At 43.8% G+C, this 14,437-nt stretch overlaps 1 protein-coding gene across 1 annotated transcript in view; it reads right to left on the reverse strand.

Annotated features, from left to right (window-relative positions):
- Positions 1-553: 553 nt before the first annotated feature.
- Positions 554-14,437, reverse strand: part of SUGT1 (SGT1 homolog, MIS12 kinetochore complex assembly cochaperone) — a 28,633-nt gene continuing 14,749 nt past the window's right edge. The window contains exons 9-13 of the mRNA XM_083363041.1: positions 9,142-9,238; positions 7,558-7,665; positions 3,485-3,575; positions 2,464-2,651; positions 554-1,071 (exon numbers count right to left, since the gene is read on the reverse strand). Of these exons, the coding sequence (XP_083219167.1) occupies positions 970-1,071; positions 2,464-2,651; positions 3,485-3,575; positions 7,558-7,665; positions 9,142-9,238 (586 nt within the window). The 3' untranslated portion in view covers positions 554-969. The remainder of the gene's footprint in view (positions 1,072-2,463; positions 2,652-3,484; positions 3,576-7,557; positions 7,666-9,141; positions 9,239-14,437) is intronic.

Consider the following 14,437-nt stretch of genomic DNA (forward strand, 5'->3'; position numbering starts at 1 on the left):
TTTTTCCCCCAAACATGCTGCTTTTGCACATGGGTCAGAAGCACCGAGGCACTTCCGGGTTGAAAGGGTGAACCGATGACATCACCGTTGCCCTGGGGAGACCCAATTTGGGGGGGGGTCCTTTCGTGGCCCCAGCAGAAGGAGCCAAGGACGGGAGCTCCACGGCAGTTCTCAGGGACTCGAACGCGGGCTTGCTAATCTCCCGCCCAGGCTTCTCACCGCTCGGACCCCCGTGCTCCTTTTAACTGCATTGCTTAACAACAGACACTAATTACTGTCAGTAAACGAGGGCTGCCCGGTGTGATGCTGTATGCTTTCACCAACTTCTTTGTCTGTGGCTGATGTTGCTGCACTGAATTATAACACAGTTCTAAACATTAGAATGCTTACCCAGCAGTCGGCCGCTTTTATTATTAATAGGAAGGGTAGCATGAATCTTAAATTTTATCGCGCAGAAGCATCCTTGTGGGCTACCACAGCTCATTAAACCTCACAACGACAACTTGGACCGCCGGCAACTGCTTGGCAAACAAAAGAGCCCGACTTCCTTCGGTAAAAGTGATATATTTACAATTTTTATTTGAAAGCCAAGTTAAGCCAAACAATCTTAACACTACAAGCGTGTGTTTGCCCCAGTGCTGCTAGAGCAAATAAATTATTTCAAGGGATAAGGCAATCATCCTCAATAGTCCAATCAGGGGCCTTCTTAATTCTCCAAATGCATCGCCATGCAAGCCAGTGGCTTGGGTTCGAATCCTTCCTAAAAGCCACCTTTCACGGGGAGCAGTCGAAGGAAAAGAACTCATTCCTGGTTACAGCTCTTCCAAAATCTTCACCAGGAGGTCTGGCTGCAGCATGAAAAGATTACGCAAACGGGAACCATCTTTCTGAACCGGCATTCGGGGCTTCAACCTCAAGACTTCTGCGCCCACGCACGACAGGGTTACGTGCACCATTGATCGAGGAGGATTAGAACTTCTTCCATTCCATGTCATCTGGAGGATTGACTTCCACTTTTCTTTTACCTACGTCCGACCAATTGGTGCTCAAGACTGTCCCGCCCGATTCCATCTGAGAAAACAATTTTAATATATGAGCCTTTAACGAAACGAAACTCAAGACTCCGTGGTTCTGAAAACATGGGAGAGACAGGAAGACGGGCTTAGGACAATGCTCAAGTTAATTCCCACCACGACTGTTGTCAACTCAGAAAAATGTCTAAGTGATTGGGGAAAGAAGGAAAGGGATGGAATTGAGTCCCAAAGGTTGCTTTTTGAAGAGGCAACCGGGCTTTCTCGTTTTTCTTTGAAGATCATAATCATAATAGTAAAGTTGGAAGGGACCTTGGAGGTCATCTAGTCCAACCCCCTGCTCAGGCAGGAAACCCTATACCATTTCAGACAAATGGCTGTCCAGTCTCTTCTTAAAAAACTTCCAGTGTTGAAGCATTCACCACTTCTGGAGGCAGGTAGTTCCACTGGTTAATTGTTCTAACTGTCAGGAAGTTTCTCCTTAGTTCTAGGTTGCTTCTCTCCTTAAGTTTCCATCCATTGCTTCTTGTCCTGCCTTTGGGCGCTTTGGAGAACAGCTTGACCCCCCCCCCTTCTTTGTGGCAGCCCCTGAGATATTGGAACATTGCTATCATGTCAAGATGCTATCAAGATGTTTCGTTTCTCATCCCAGAAGCTTCTTTAGCTCTGACTGGATGGTGGGGAACGGAAGGATTTATACTCCTTGCAGACAGCTGGTTATTTGCATCCTTTTAGAGAGTCGTTGAGGCCACTTGGAGGCTTGTCTGTGTCCTCAGGGTCACAAATGGGTGCAAATGAGTGTGGAGCCTCCTTGGAACTGCAGAAAGGACGGTGTTGTAGATTGCAGATAGATGATATCCTATCCCTGCCCCTGTTGCATTGCTCAGGTGACCCTGAGGACACAGAAAATCCCCAAGTGGCTTCAACGACTCTCTAAAAGAATGCAAATGACCAGCTGTCTCCAAGGAGTATAAACCCTTCCGTTCCCCACCGTCCAGTCAGAGCTGAAGAAGCTTCTGGGATGAGAAGGGAAACGCCTTGAAAGAAAAACGAGAAAGTCCAGTTGCCTCCTGAAAAAAAAAAGCACCTTTGGGACAATCATAACCTGGATGACCGAGAATCTCCATAGACCAGCGTTTCCCAACCTTAGGAACTTGAAGATGCGTGGACTTCAACTCCCAGAATTCCCCAGCCAGCATAGCTGGCTGGGGAATTCTGGGAGTTGAAGTCCACGCATCTTCAAGTTCCTAAGGTTGGGAAACGCTGCCATAGACGAATAAAAATGAGGTTTGTCTTTTGCTAATAAGACAGATACCTTTGCCGTAGGTTAATTTATCTGTCAAATGCTTAAATTAGTTGACATTTGCCTTGTGATGAAACCCAACTCAAAATTAACACGGCAAAAAGAAAGAGGAAAAGGAAAATGTCTTACAAATGATTTGTTCATGGCACGTTTCACTTCATCTGTGCCATCCGAATAAATTTGTTGGAAAAGTTTGTTCAAAGCCGCGTCGCCCTCCAATTTTTCATTCTTCTCTTCTTCTTTGATTTCCCCCACTAATTTGTCCCAATTCTTTGTATGATGGGAAGAAGATGGATACTGACGCGTGGGATTTGAAGCTGGAAGACAAATTCAGTCAGGCAATGTCAACCCAGTCTCTCAACTTTGATGAAATAAAAGTACTGTATCTGGCATTTATCCACCCAGATATGGCTGAGATATTTCTCTTGAGTGATACTTAATTTTAGCTGCTAAATGGGAAAACTGGATGTTTTTTTTTAAATAAAAAAAATCTTTGCAAGCTTAAGTTCGAACGCGGACTTTTTTCCCCTATCATTTTGCCTTGTATATCTTGCTCTGAAGCTATAAATTTACATGTTCTCATTGGGACAGAACAGGAGCCTCCAAACTTGTCAACTTTAAGACTGGTGGACTTCAACTCCCAGAATTCCCCAGCCATCATCGCTGGCTGGGGAATTCTGGGAGTTCAAGTCCACCAGTCTTAAAGTTGACAAGTTTGGAGGCCCCTATGATAAAAACTTCACAATTTTATTCTCCTTTCCTTTCTGATGTTTCTTTCCCTTTAATCAGACCTATTGCTTGAATAAATCAGGATTCAAGGCAGCCTTGTTCTGTAGTGTTCGCCATCCTTTTTTTTCTATCACGTATTATTGTGTACCGAAATCCAACTTTTAACAGCGCCTCCGAGAACTATACATCTCCTCCTCATGACCAGCTTTGCTTAATGAGAGAGGCAATTATTATTTTGTGAACTGATCCAACACACAAGGCTGGTTTTAATAAAGAATCATGGCCAACGCAAAAGGAAACAGGGAGAGGAAATTTAAATGTGGAGGGAGATTTGATGGTTCCCTCTGATCAGACTATACATCTAGCCGATCTCTACGATTTATGCCTTCCAGATTAAGATTGTTGGTTAGTCGACACAAACCTGGTACACTTTTTTCCAGATCAGGAGAATTCTCTTGTCCTTCTAGTTTTTCCCACCGTATAACTTCTGGTTTCTTCATTTTTATCTCAATCTACAGAAGAAGAAGAAGAAAGCGTTTAATAGATTAACCCTTTTGAGAAGATTAGGGTTTGTGAGAAATATGAAGGGAAAGATCAGCCATAACCCTGAGGTGTTTTGTTGTTGTTTTTTGAAATGCAGTTTGGCCAATTTTCTAACTTTTTTTTTTTAAAAAAGGAATATAGTTAATAATAATAATAAATAATAAAGTTGGAAGGGACCTTGGAGGTCATCTAGTCCAACCCCCTGCTCAGGCAGGAAACCCTATACCGTTTCAGACAAATGGCTGTCCAGTCTCTTCTTAAAAACCTCCAGTGCTGGAGCATTCACAGCTTCTGGAGGCAGGTAGTTCCACTGGTTAATTGTCCTCACTGTCAGGAAGTTTCTCCTTAGTTCCAGGTTGCTTCTCTCCTTGACTAGTTTCCATCCATTGCTTCTTCTCCTGCCTTCAGGCGCTCTGGAGAATAGCTTGACTCCCTCTTCTTTGGGGCAGCCCCTGAGATAGTGGAGCATTGGCTATCATGTCCCCCCTCGTCCTTCTCTTCATTAAACTAGACATACCCAAATCCAGCATCCGTTCCTTATATGTTTTAGTTAACAGTAACATTGTGAGACCTATTCAGTCTTTCAGAAAACAGCCTGGGCTATAACATTTTTGCTTCAATAACAGCAGAAAGATTAAAGAAATTTTTGATTGTATTGAATACAGACAGACCAAAATGGATTTTTACCTAAGAGACAAATAAAAAAAATAACTCAAGAATGATCTTAAGATCTTTTGGAATATTATGAAATGCACCCAGGGAAGCAGATGGCACTGATATTCCTAGATGCAACAGAAGGCTTTTGATAACGTAAACTGGCAATTTATGATTCAACAACTAAACAAAATGGATTTTGGAGAAAACTTTACAAACATAATTAAAAGAATTTATCAAAGACAAAGAGCGAAAGCAATCGTAAATGGGGACTTTACAGAAAACTTTAATATGAAAAAAAAACCACAAGACAAGGATGTCCATTATCCCCATTATTATTTATATTAACACTGGAAGTACTGAAAAGAAATATTAGGCAAGACTCAGAAATTTAAAGGACTGGGGATAAAAGATTAAAAATATAAACTACAAGCATTCGCAGATGACTTGGTCTTTGTATTGTAAGAGCCGCTTAAGACAAGCCTCAAGCATATGAAAAAGATTTCTCCCGTTGGGCATTTAAGCATTCTGATTTTTTTTTAAATACAGGAAAATGCTTGCAATTTTTGATTTGGGGATGATGTGGGCAAAGAACCCTCAAACGACCCATCAAGATCTTGACAAGCAACTTGCAGGTTCCCGACTTCCGGTAAAAAAAAAGTTCCTTTCATCTGATTGTTAGAATAAAAATTGTGTTAATTTAAACATGAGACAGTACATATTAAGGGGAAAAGAGAGGAAATATTTACTGCATTAGTTTGATATTTGTCCTAATGATATTTGTATGTAATTGAATTATTGTAACTCAGCCGCCACGTCGCTTTTCAAATATGTAATTGTAACAGTAGAAAACCAATACATTTTTTCTCAAAAAAAAGAAAAGGAAAAAAAGCTTGCAGGTTCCCATGTGGCTGAAACTCTGGATAGTTTAAAAACTTACTCAGTGTAAGAACTTGGTTAGGGACAAACTTCAAGGTTATACTAACGATGAATCACTTGAACAGAAAGAAATACGTCTTCAAACACACAGACACTCTTATAGCCTACAGCAAATTATTCTTTTATGAACTATTTTGCTGCATGCAAAACAATTTACTTGTTGCCAAAACTGGGTCTGGGGCATTTTAAGGTCCTTTTTTGTGATAATTGGAAAGCTGAAAAGCACAACTTAGATGAAAACAGTTAAGATAAGGTATGAAATGCGCTCTGCACATCTAAAAAGGAGAGCTCAGGGACAGTCAAGAAATGTAATTCAAATTAAATCCAATCCTTACTATTTTAAGAATCAACCGGAGAAGGCCTGCGTTGACAAAAATCAGAGAGTTCCAAGTTTTCGTTATTTATCAAAAAGGATATACAGCATGCAGCCTGCTACGATAGCTTTTAATTTGTGCCGGTACCAACAGCGAGTCCAACCAAATTCTCCTGACCTTACGTAAAATATTCAAAAGTGAATGTATTTTTAAATCCACGTGGCGATTCTAAGCAATATTGTTCATTGAAAGGCACTGGAAAAAATGACTTATGAGTACCTTTCACACTTACGACCGTTTGCAGCAGCCCCATGATCACATGATCAAAATTCAGAGGCTTGGCAACTGGCATGTACTTATGACGGTTGCAGCATCTTGGGGTCACGTGATTTTGCGACCTTCAGTGGGGAAGCCAGATTCATTTAACAACCGTGTTACTAATTTAACATTGCAGTGAATCGCTGCAAGAAAAGTCCTAAAATGGGGGCAAATCTCCCTTAACAAATTTCTTATATGCTGCATTTTTTTACTTTTATTATGCCAAAGAGCGGTTCGGTTACTTTTGAAGTGGATTCAGGATCCGTTAGCTACAGCTTTACAGGTGGTAGTATATCCAGATTCTCACTTAGCAACATAAATTCTGGACTTTATTGTGGTCATAAGTCAAGGATTGCATGTGCATAATAGAAACCTGAAACGTAAAACTCAGAGCCAGGAGCTGTTACATTCTATTAACAGCTATAAAATAATGCAGCAAGTCTTTCGCTTATTCTTGGACCATTTTCTTTGAGATGCTCAGAAAGACAGCCGTCTTGGCACAGATACCGCTGAGAAAGGGGGGGGGGAAATCATCTAAAAATTTTGTCAAGCTTTGAGATAAGAGTTGACAAACAGAATTAAATAAAGCCCGTTCTCTAAATCAAATTCTCCTCTCCATGGAAACAAACGGAGGTTTTTCACAAGCTATCCCGAATCCATTTACAGTGTTTGCAGTATTAGAAACAGCAAGTAAATTGTTTATTGTGACAGCGGGCAAAAATGCTTGCATTTTTCATCGCCAATTGTGTCCTCTTGCAAGAAACAAGCAAAAAAAAAAAATCTCTACTCATTAAGAATAGTTAATATAATCTCATTGTCATTTGTGATATCGTATGTTCGTTTTCTTACTAGAAAAAAAAAAGCAAAACTGGATTAGCCCCAACTAGACTGTCAAACAATCCAGCTTAACCACCAGGTTGAAGATTTACACCTTGGAAATTGCTTATTTAAAAAGCAATGCAGCAAATTCATTTTGACAAATTAAATTACTTTTTATTCTATAATTCTCCCTCCCAATCTTCCTAAGAACGGTCCTCAATTTACAAGCAATCAGGTAATGCTGTTCAACCCTACTTATTATTATGTTTCGTTGCACAGTCAGCCAGATATTCAGATTGGATTTGGCATTTTTATCCATCTGTCAAGTCCTTCTCCAGGACCTGGGATGGGCAGATGCCACCTCAACCCCTGCGAGGCTCAACTTTTCTGTGTCAGCAAAACAAAAGCTCTGGAATTAAATTACTGGGATTATTTACATACATTATTTCGACTTAGAAGGATGGACTGCTGTAAAGGAAACACCAAGGTCTTCCTTGTTTCCAAAGATGTCCGGCACCCATTTTTTTCCCAAAATAAAAAGCGATGGTGGCTGAATTAGTGCAGGTTCGCATCCCACCAGGCTCAAGGTTGACTCAGCCTTCCATCCCTCCGAGGTAGGTAAAATGAGGACCCAGATTGTTGGGGGCAATTAAGCTGACTTTGTAATAATGCCGCTTGGGGGTGTGTGTGAAAGCCCTAATAAGCAGGCATATACATAGAATGAAGGCTACTGCTAAGTTTGTAAGCCGCCCTGAGTCTTTGGAGAAGGGCGGGATATAAATGGAATTTTTAAAAAAATAATAAAAAAAATAAAAGGACAAGAAGTGCCCTTGTCCACTTAGGCAGGATAAAAATGTGAACTGGAGGTGGGTGGGAAAATCATTTGTTACTTTTTTTATAAAATTACCTTGGTTGAAAGAATTTTAAATAAACTTTGCTCGGGAACTATGGAGTGGTGAAGATGAAGTTTTAACTTGTAGTTTTCCTCCGTGGAAAGCTTCAGCGATGCCTTTAGCTGTCGAGACAAGACAACGTTATCACAATCTGGCAATTAGTAAAGCAGACTCCCTCATCTTCATTTTACCTATTCAGACAAAATGAATTCAAATAACCTTCCCTGGAAACTGTTAATATACTTGGGCATAAGAATTTAAAACAAAAACAAACAAAAAACGAAAGGACACAGAAAGCGGACAGGAAATCAACTGAAGGCTGATATAATCTCAGGGACCAGAAAGTTATTTCCGATCAAAAAGCTATTAGGTCAGATGGTTACAAAATGTTTAGATACAATTTAGGTTAAAGCATTGGTGGCGAACCTATGGCACGTGTGCCACAGGTGGCACGCAGGGGACTCCCTGTGGGCACGCGCGCCGTGGCCCCAGTCCTAGGCCTTCAGCTGGCTTTTATAACACCTTTTCGCTTTAGGCTTCTGCCGCCATGTACAAAAAACCAAAAAGGTTCAATCAACCAATCAATTTCAACTTCTCTCTGGGAAAAAAAAAGATTTTAAAAAAAAGTTGGAATTGAACTTTTTAGTCCCACCCAGTCTGCCGTTACCACCGCAGCCACGCCCACCCAATTGGCCACGCCCACCCAATTGGCCACACCCACCCGGCACCTGACGATACATAAAGTGGGGTTTGGGGTTGCAGTTTGGGCACTTGGTCTCTGAAAGGTTCACCATGACTGGATTAAAAAGTTGCAACTGAATCAGAAATCACAAATAAGTAAATCAACTTGCAGAACTGTCAAAATACACAGCGCCAGTAATGTGTCTTTTTTTTTCCCTGCCATTAAGTACAGACAGTCCTGGATTTGCGACAACTGAGCCCCAAATCTCTGTCGCTAAGCGACAGTTGTTCAGTCAGCTGTGCCCCATTTTACGTCTTTCCTCGCTCCGGTTGTTCAGTGAATCACTGCAGTTGTAAAGTTAGTAAGCCCGGTGGCTAAGTGAAGCTGGCTTTCCCATGGATGCTGCTGGTCAGAAGGTCGCAAAAGGGGATCACGTGACCCCAGGACGATGCAAACGTCACAAATATTGAGTCACTTGCCAAGCGTCCGAATTTTCATCACGTGACCACGGGGGACGCTTCGACGTTAAGCGTGAAAAACGGTCGCAAAAGGGGATCACGTGACCCCAGGACAATGCAACCGTCACACATATTGAGTCACTTGCCAAGCGTCCAAATTTTCATCACGTGACCACGGGGGATGCTGCAACGGTCGTTAAGTGTGAAAAACGGTCCTAACTCCCTTTTTTTCAATGCTGTCGTCACTTTGAGCGGTCGCTAAATGAACTGTTGTAAGTCAAGGACTACCTGTCCTGGCAGAGAGCCACAGAACAGCACAGCCAGCAACATTTACACTCTCCCCCGTTCCATCCCTCGTTGCATCGTGTCCCTTCTCTCTTTTAGCTGGCAGACGGCTACAGATTATAGCCTGACCACAAGACGTCTTGGCTCAGTTCTGAATCTCCAAACGACCTTACCTCTTTCTCCGAGAAGGTTATGTTGACGTCCTCTTGCTTCGCTTGTTTGATCATAATGGTTACAATGACATGAGAATCTGTCTGGTACCAGTCGTACCTTTGAGGAGGGGGGTGGGGGGTGGGTGTGAAAAGAAAAAAAAATTGTTAACACAAACATCTGACGCTGATTTCCTCCTCCCGTTTTGACACCTTAGAAGTAAAACCCCAAAGTGCTTTTTTTTTCCCTCAGGAGGCCACTGGACTTCCTTGTTTTTTCTTTGAAGACGTTTCGCTTCTCATCCCAGAAGCTTCTTCAGCTCTGACTGGATGGTGGGGAGGATGGCAGGATTTATACTCCTTGCAGACCGCTGGTCATTTGCCTCCTTTTTTACAATTATCATCTATCTCCCGTCTACAACACTGTCCTTTCGTCAGTTCCAAGGAGGCTCCACAGCCATTTGCACCACTCAGGTGACCCTGAGGACACACACAAGCCTCCAGGTGGCCTCAACGACTCTCTAAAAGGATGCAAACGACCAGCGGTCTGCGAGGAGTATAAATCCTCCCATCCAGTCAGAGTTGAAGAAGCTTCTTGGATGAGAAGCGAAACGTCTTCGAAGAAAAACAAGAAAGTCCAGTGGCCTCTTGAAAAAAAGCACCTTTGGGACACTCACAATTTAGATGACTGAGAATCTCCGCAGACACTTATTAGCTCCCCGGGTTATAAAGTTTTGGATTTGTGCTTCTACAAATATTTCTTATATACGTTACATTGATAGTCAACTTTTATTATGCCAAAGAGCGGTTACTTTCGAAGTGGAATGCCGGATATATACTAGCTACAGCTTTACTGGCGGGAGTGATGTCCAGATTCATACAACGAGAAGTGCTGCCATGTTGAAGTAGAAATTTTCAATTTCATCCTCCAGCCTTTAGAAAGATAAGCATGGGACCGTAGGCATAAACCAAAAGTTTAGAAGGCTAACGTTACTGCAACATAAAATCCCCAGTTAGTATTATGTCTGAATGCAGCCACAGGATTCTGTAGCATCTTTGGAAATTGGAAATTTGGAAATGGATACGATAACAGTGTTGCAATATGTGAGGAGTTGCCAGAGAGTAAAATGGGGTCAACCTATTTTCCAAAGCACCTGAAAACAGAAGCAGCAGCAGATGGAAACTTATCAAGGACAGAACCACCTAGAACTAAGGAGAAATTTCCTACGATCAATCAGTGGAACGGCTTGCCTCCAGAAGTTGTGGGTGCTCCAACACGTAAGGTTTTCAAGGAGATAGGACAGCCATTTGTCTGAAACGGTACACGGTCTCCTGCTTGAGCAGGGGGTTGGACTAGAAGACCTCCAAGGTCCCTTCCTATTCTGTTATTCTGTTCTGGGCAAGAAGTTTTTTTTTTCCTTGCCTCCGATAGGAAGTTACAGCAGATAAAGGTTGCTGGTATTGATCTTATTCTTCAGTGACATTTTAAGACACAATCAAAGTTCATCCAAAGGAACTGAGGCAAAAAACACATCGGGGCAACGGTTGCTCAGCTCTTGTGAAAAAATAGGCAAGGAAGAGTGAATTCTTCGTTCTAAAGATAGGACTATTTTGAAACTAGACAAATCCCTGCAGTAATTAAACAATACTGAACTGAGATTGGATGGGGAAAAAAATAGATGGAACCAAGATTACATTAGCCACGCTGACCCCAAAGTTGAATAGTAATGAAGTCAGGCTCCTTTGCGGCTTACAAATTGAGCGCGCATTACTGGGCAAATCAGCCACGCATTAAAATGGAGAAATACCTTCTATCCGTGTTGTTAATCCTTGCCCTGGAGAATCCCACTTGTGTTAAAAATAAAACAAAGCAACACTCAAGAAAAGGTCCCACGCTGATGGGATGCCGACAAACCAACCCCTGCCATCGCTTCAGCCTATTGACCGAAACACCCAACTTAACACTGGTGGACACCATGCACTGGTCAAGCGGGGAGGGTTAGGGCTGAGGAGAAAGGGAGGCTTTGCGCGGGAATATTCAGATCCAGCATGGCTTGACGCTGTGATCACTTGGCTTTAGTAAAAGTATACCTTTCGTTGCAAATGGGAGTCGAGGGTCTTTCTTTTTCAGATGCCCAAGCTGGGACAAGCCTTGACACCTCTCTACTGGGGAGACCGCATTGGAATTCACCTATAGCAGATCTATCTTATTTCAAAGTCGTATCGTGATGTTCTGTCTGAATAAGATGGGGAGGATGGGTGCAGGCCAGGGGGAGGCAACCTGGGCTCTTTTAGGACTTCAACTCCCAGCATTCCTGAGCCAGCCATGCTGAGGGGAAAGGAAGAGGTTTCCAAGCTGAACCATGCTGGCTCAGGAATGCTGGGAGTTGAAGTCCACGAGTCATGAGGGGGCCATAGTTCCCCCACACTGGCTCAGGAATGCTGGGAGTTGAAGTCCGCCAGTCATGAAGGGGCCATAGTTCCCTCATGCTGGCTGAGGAATTCTGGGAGTTGAAGTCCACAAGTCATGAGGGGCCATAGTTCCCCCCATGCTGGCTCAGGAATTCTGGGAGTTGAAGTCCACCAGTCATGAAGGGGCCATAGTTCCCCCATGCTGGTTGAGGAATTCTGGGAGTTGAAGTCCACCAGTCATGAAGGGGCCATAGTTCCCCCATGCTGGCTCAGGAATTCTGGGAGTTGAAGTCCACCAGTCATGAAGTGGCCATAGTTCCCCCATGCTGGTTGAGGAATTCTGGGAGTTGAAGTCCACCAGTCATGAAGGGGCCATAGTTCCCCCATGCTGGCTCAGGAATCCTGGGAGTTGAAGTCTACCAGTCATGAAGGGGCCATAGTTCCCCCATGCTGGTTGAGGAATCCTGGGAGTTGAAGTCTACCAGTCATGAAGGGGCCATAGTTCCCTCATGCTGGCTGAGGAATTCTGGGAGTTGAAGTCCACAAGTCATGAGGGGCCATAGTTCCCCCATGCTGGCTCAGGAATTCTGGGAGTTGAAGTCCACCAGTCATGAAGGGGCCATAGTTCCCCCATGCTGGTTGAGGAATTCTGGGAGTTGAAGTCCACCAGTCATGAAGGGGCCATAGTTCCCCCATGCTGGCTCAGGAATCCTGGGAGTTGAAGTCCACCAGTCATGAAGGGGCCATAGTTCCCCCATGCTGGTTGAGGAATTCTGGGAGTTGAAGTCCACCAGTCATGAAGGGGCCATAGTTCCCCCATGCTGGCTCAGGAATCCTGGGAGTTGAAGTCCACCAGTCATGAAGGGGCCATAGTTCCCCCATACTGGCTCAGGAATCCTGGGAGTTGAAGTCCACGAGTCATAAAAGAGCCCAGGTTGCCTCCCCCTGGTGCAGGCCAATCAAAGTCTCCCAGGTCAATGTCAAACATAAATGTCAAGCATAAATAGTAGCTAAGTGCTCGCAGATGTACTCTCTGGCATCTAGTGGACTTTTTAAAAATGTTATTTATTTTTTAAAGAAAAATGGGATGCAGCAAAGGAAAGCAGTAGCCTTAGATACCTTTAATGAGGACATCCTTAGCAACGAAGAAGTGTCTCCAGCCACACAATGTGTTGCGAAGACTTCTCACCTAGGCTGGCATGCTAACAGCCTCTGTGGGGCGTACAGAAGACAACCTCACAGGGCTACTTGTAGGAACCGGAGGGTTCGTGACTGGCCCCACCATCCTCTTAACAGGTTTCCAAAATTCAGATTATGCCCTTGGCTCAGAATGGCTGAGCAGACTCTGGAATCACTTTCTATATAACTTTGGAAGAAGAGAGTGGGAGCTGGAAGGGACCTTGGAGGTCTTCTAGTCCAGCCCCCTGCTGGAACAGGAGAACTTATACCCGTGGTGGCAAACCGATGGCACACATGCCACAGGCGGCACGCAGAGCCCTCTCTATGGGCACGCATGCCATCGCCCCAGTTCTAGGCCTTCGGCTGGGTGTTATAAAACCTTTTCGCTTTAGGCCTCCGCCGCTGTGTGCAAAAAAAAAAAAAAAAGGTTCAATAAATCAACCAATTTCAATTTCTCGCAGGGAAAAAAAAAGATCTCGCAAAGTTGGAATTGATTGATTGAACTTTTTAGTCTCACCCAGTCTTCCATTACCACCGCAGCCACGCCCACCCGGCACCCGACAATACATAAGTGAGTTTTAGGTTGCAGTTTGGGCACTTGGTCTCTAAAAGGTTCGCCATCATGGGCCTATACCATCTCAGACAGGTGAATGTCCAGGCTCTTCTTAAAAAATCTCCAGCGATGGAGCGCCCACCGTTTCGGGGGTAGGGTGGGGGGTGGGGGGTGGGAGTGTAAGTTATTCCACTGGTTGCAGCTCAAGCATTTAGTTTCAAACAACCGCCCTTCAAAGAGCCTAATGCAGGCAGTCCTCGACTTATGATGACCATTGTGGCCAACATTTCCATTGTTAAGCGAGGCATTTCTTGAGTGAGTTTGGCCCCATCTTACGACCTTTCTTGAAGCAGTTGATAAGCTAGTAGCCCGTTTGTGAAGTGAATCTGGCACTGCTTGCTCAGAAGGTCGCAAAAGGGGATCACGTGACCCCGGGATGTGGCAACCGTCGTAAATAGGAGACAGTTGGCAAGCATCCGGATTTTGATCACACGGTCCTGGGTCTGCTGCAAAGGCCGTAACTGTGAAACACGGTCGTAAGTCACATGTTACAGTGTCGTCGTAACTTTGAACGGTCCCTAAAACGAACGGTTGTGAGTCGAGGACTGCCTGTACAGAACATTAAATTGTTTCAAGGCTTTTTCCGGCTGCTGTTAGGCAAATCAGCATCTTAGCCTCGGCCCTTCGTATGTCAGAACACTAGCACTGCCTGATTAACTTCAGGACTGTTGTAAGGATCATCTCATTCAAAGCACACCTAACCACTTCACAGGCAGAAGGGATGGAATCTGGACCTTACTATATCCAGAATAGACAGAACAAAAGGGGGGAGAAAAATTCATGATATTAGTGGAGTGTAATTAGGGTTTGAGTCCACGTGGAAGGAAGAGTTAAAAAGTCAAAGGCACTGTCAAATAGGTACATCTTTAGGAAGGATGTAATATATATCCGTGTGTGTGTGTGGACGCACGTGTGCGTGCACACATATACACACACATACACATACATATGTACACACATATACATGTATACACACACACACACAGAAAAAAACTGAGGTATCCTGTTGATGTTTAGAGCCAGGATTCCCTTCAGTGACCAAACAGGAGGAAATTGGCAAAGCTACTTAACACGAGTCCTTCATCCAGCTGAGAATGACACGGCTGGTTGAGCACC

The sequence above is a fragment of the Vipera ursinii genome, assembly GCF_947247035.1.
Source record: "Vipera ursinii genome assembly, chromosome: 4".
NCBI classification, from domain to species: domain Eukaryota; kingdom Metazoa; phylum Chordata; class Lepidosauria; order Squamata; family Viperidae; genus Vipera; species Vipera ursinii.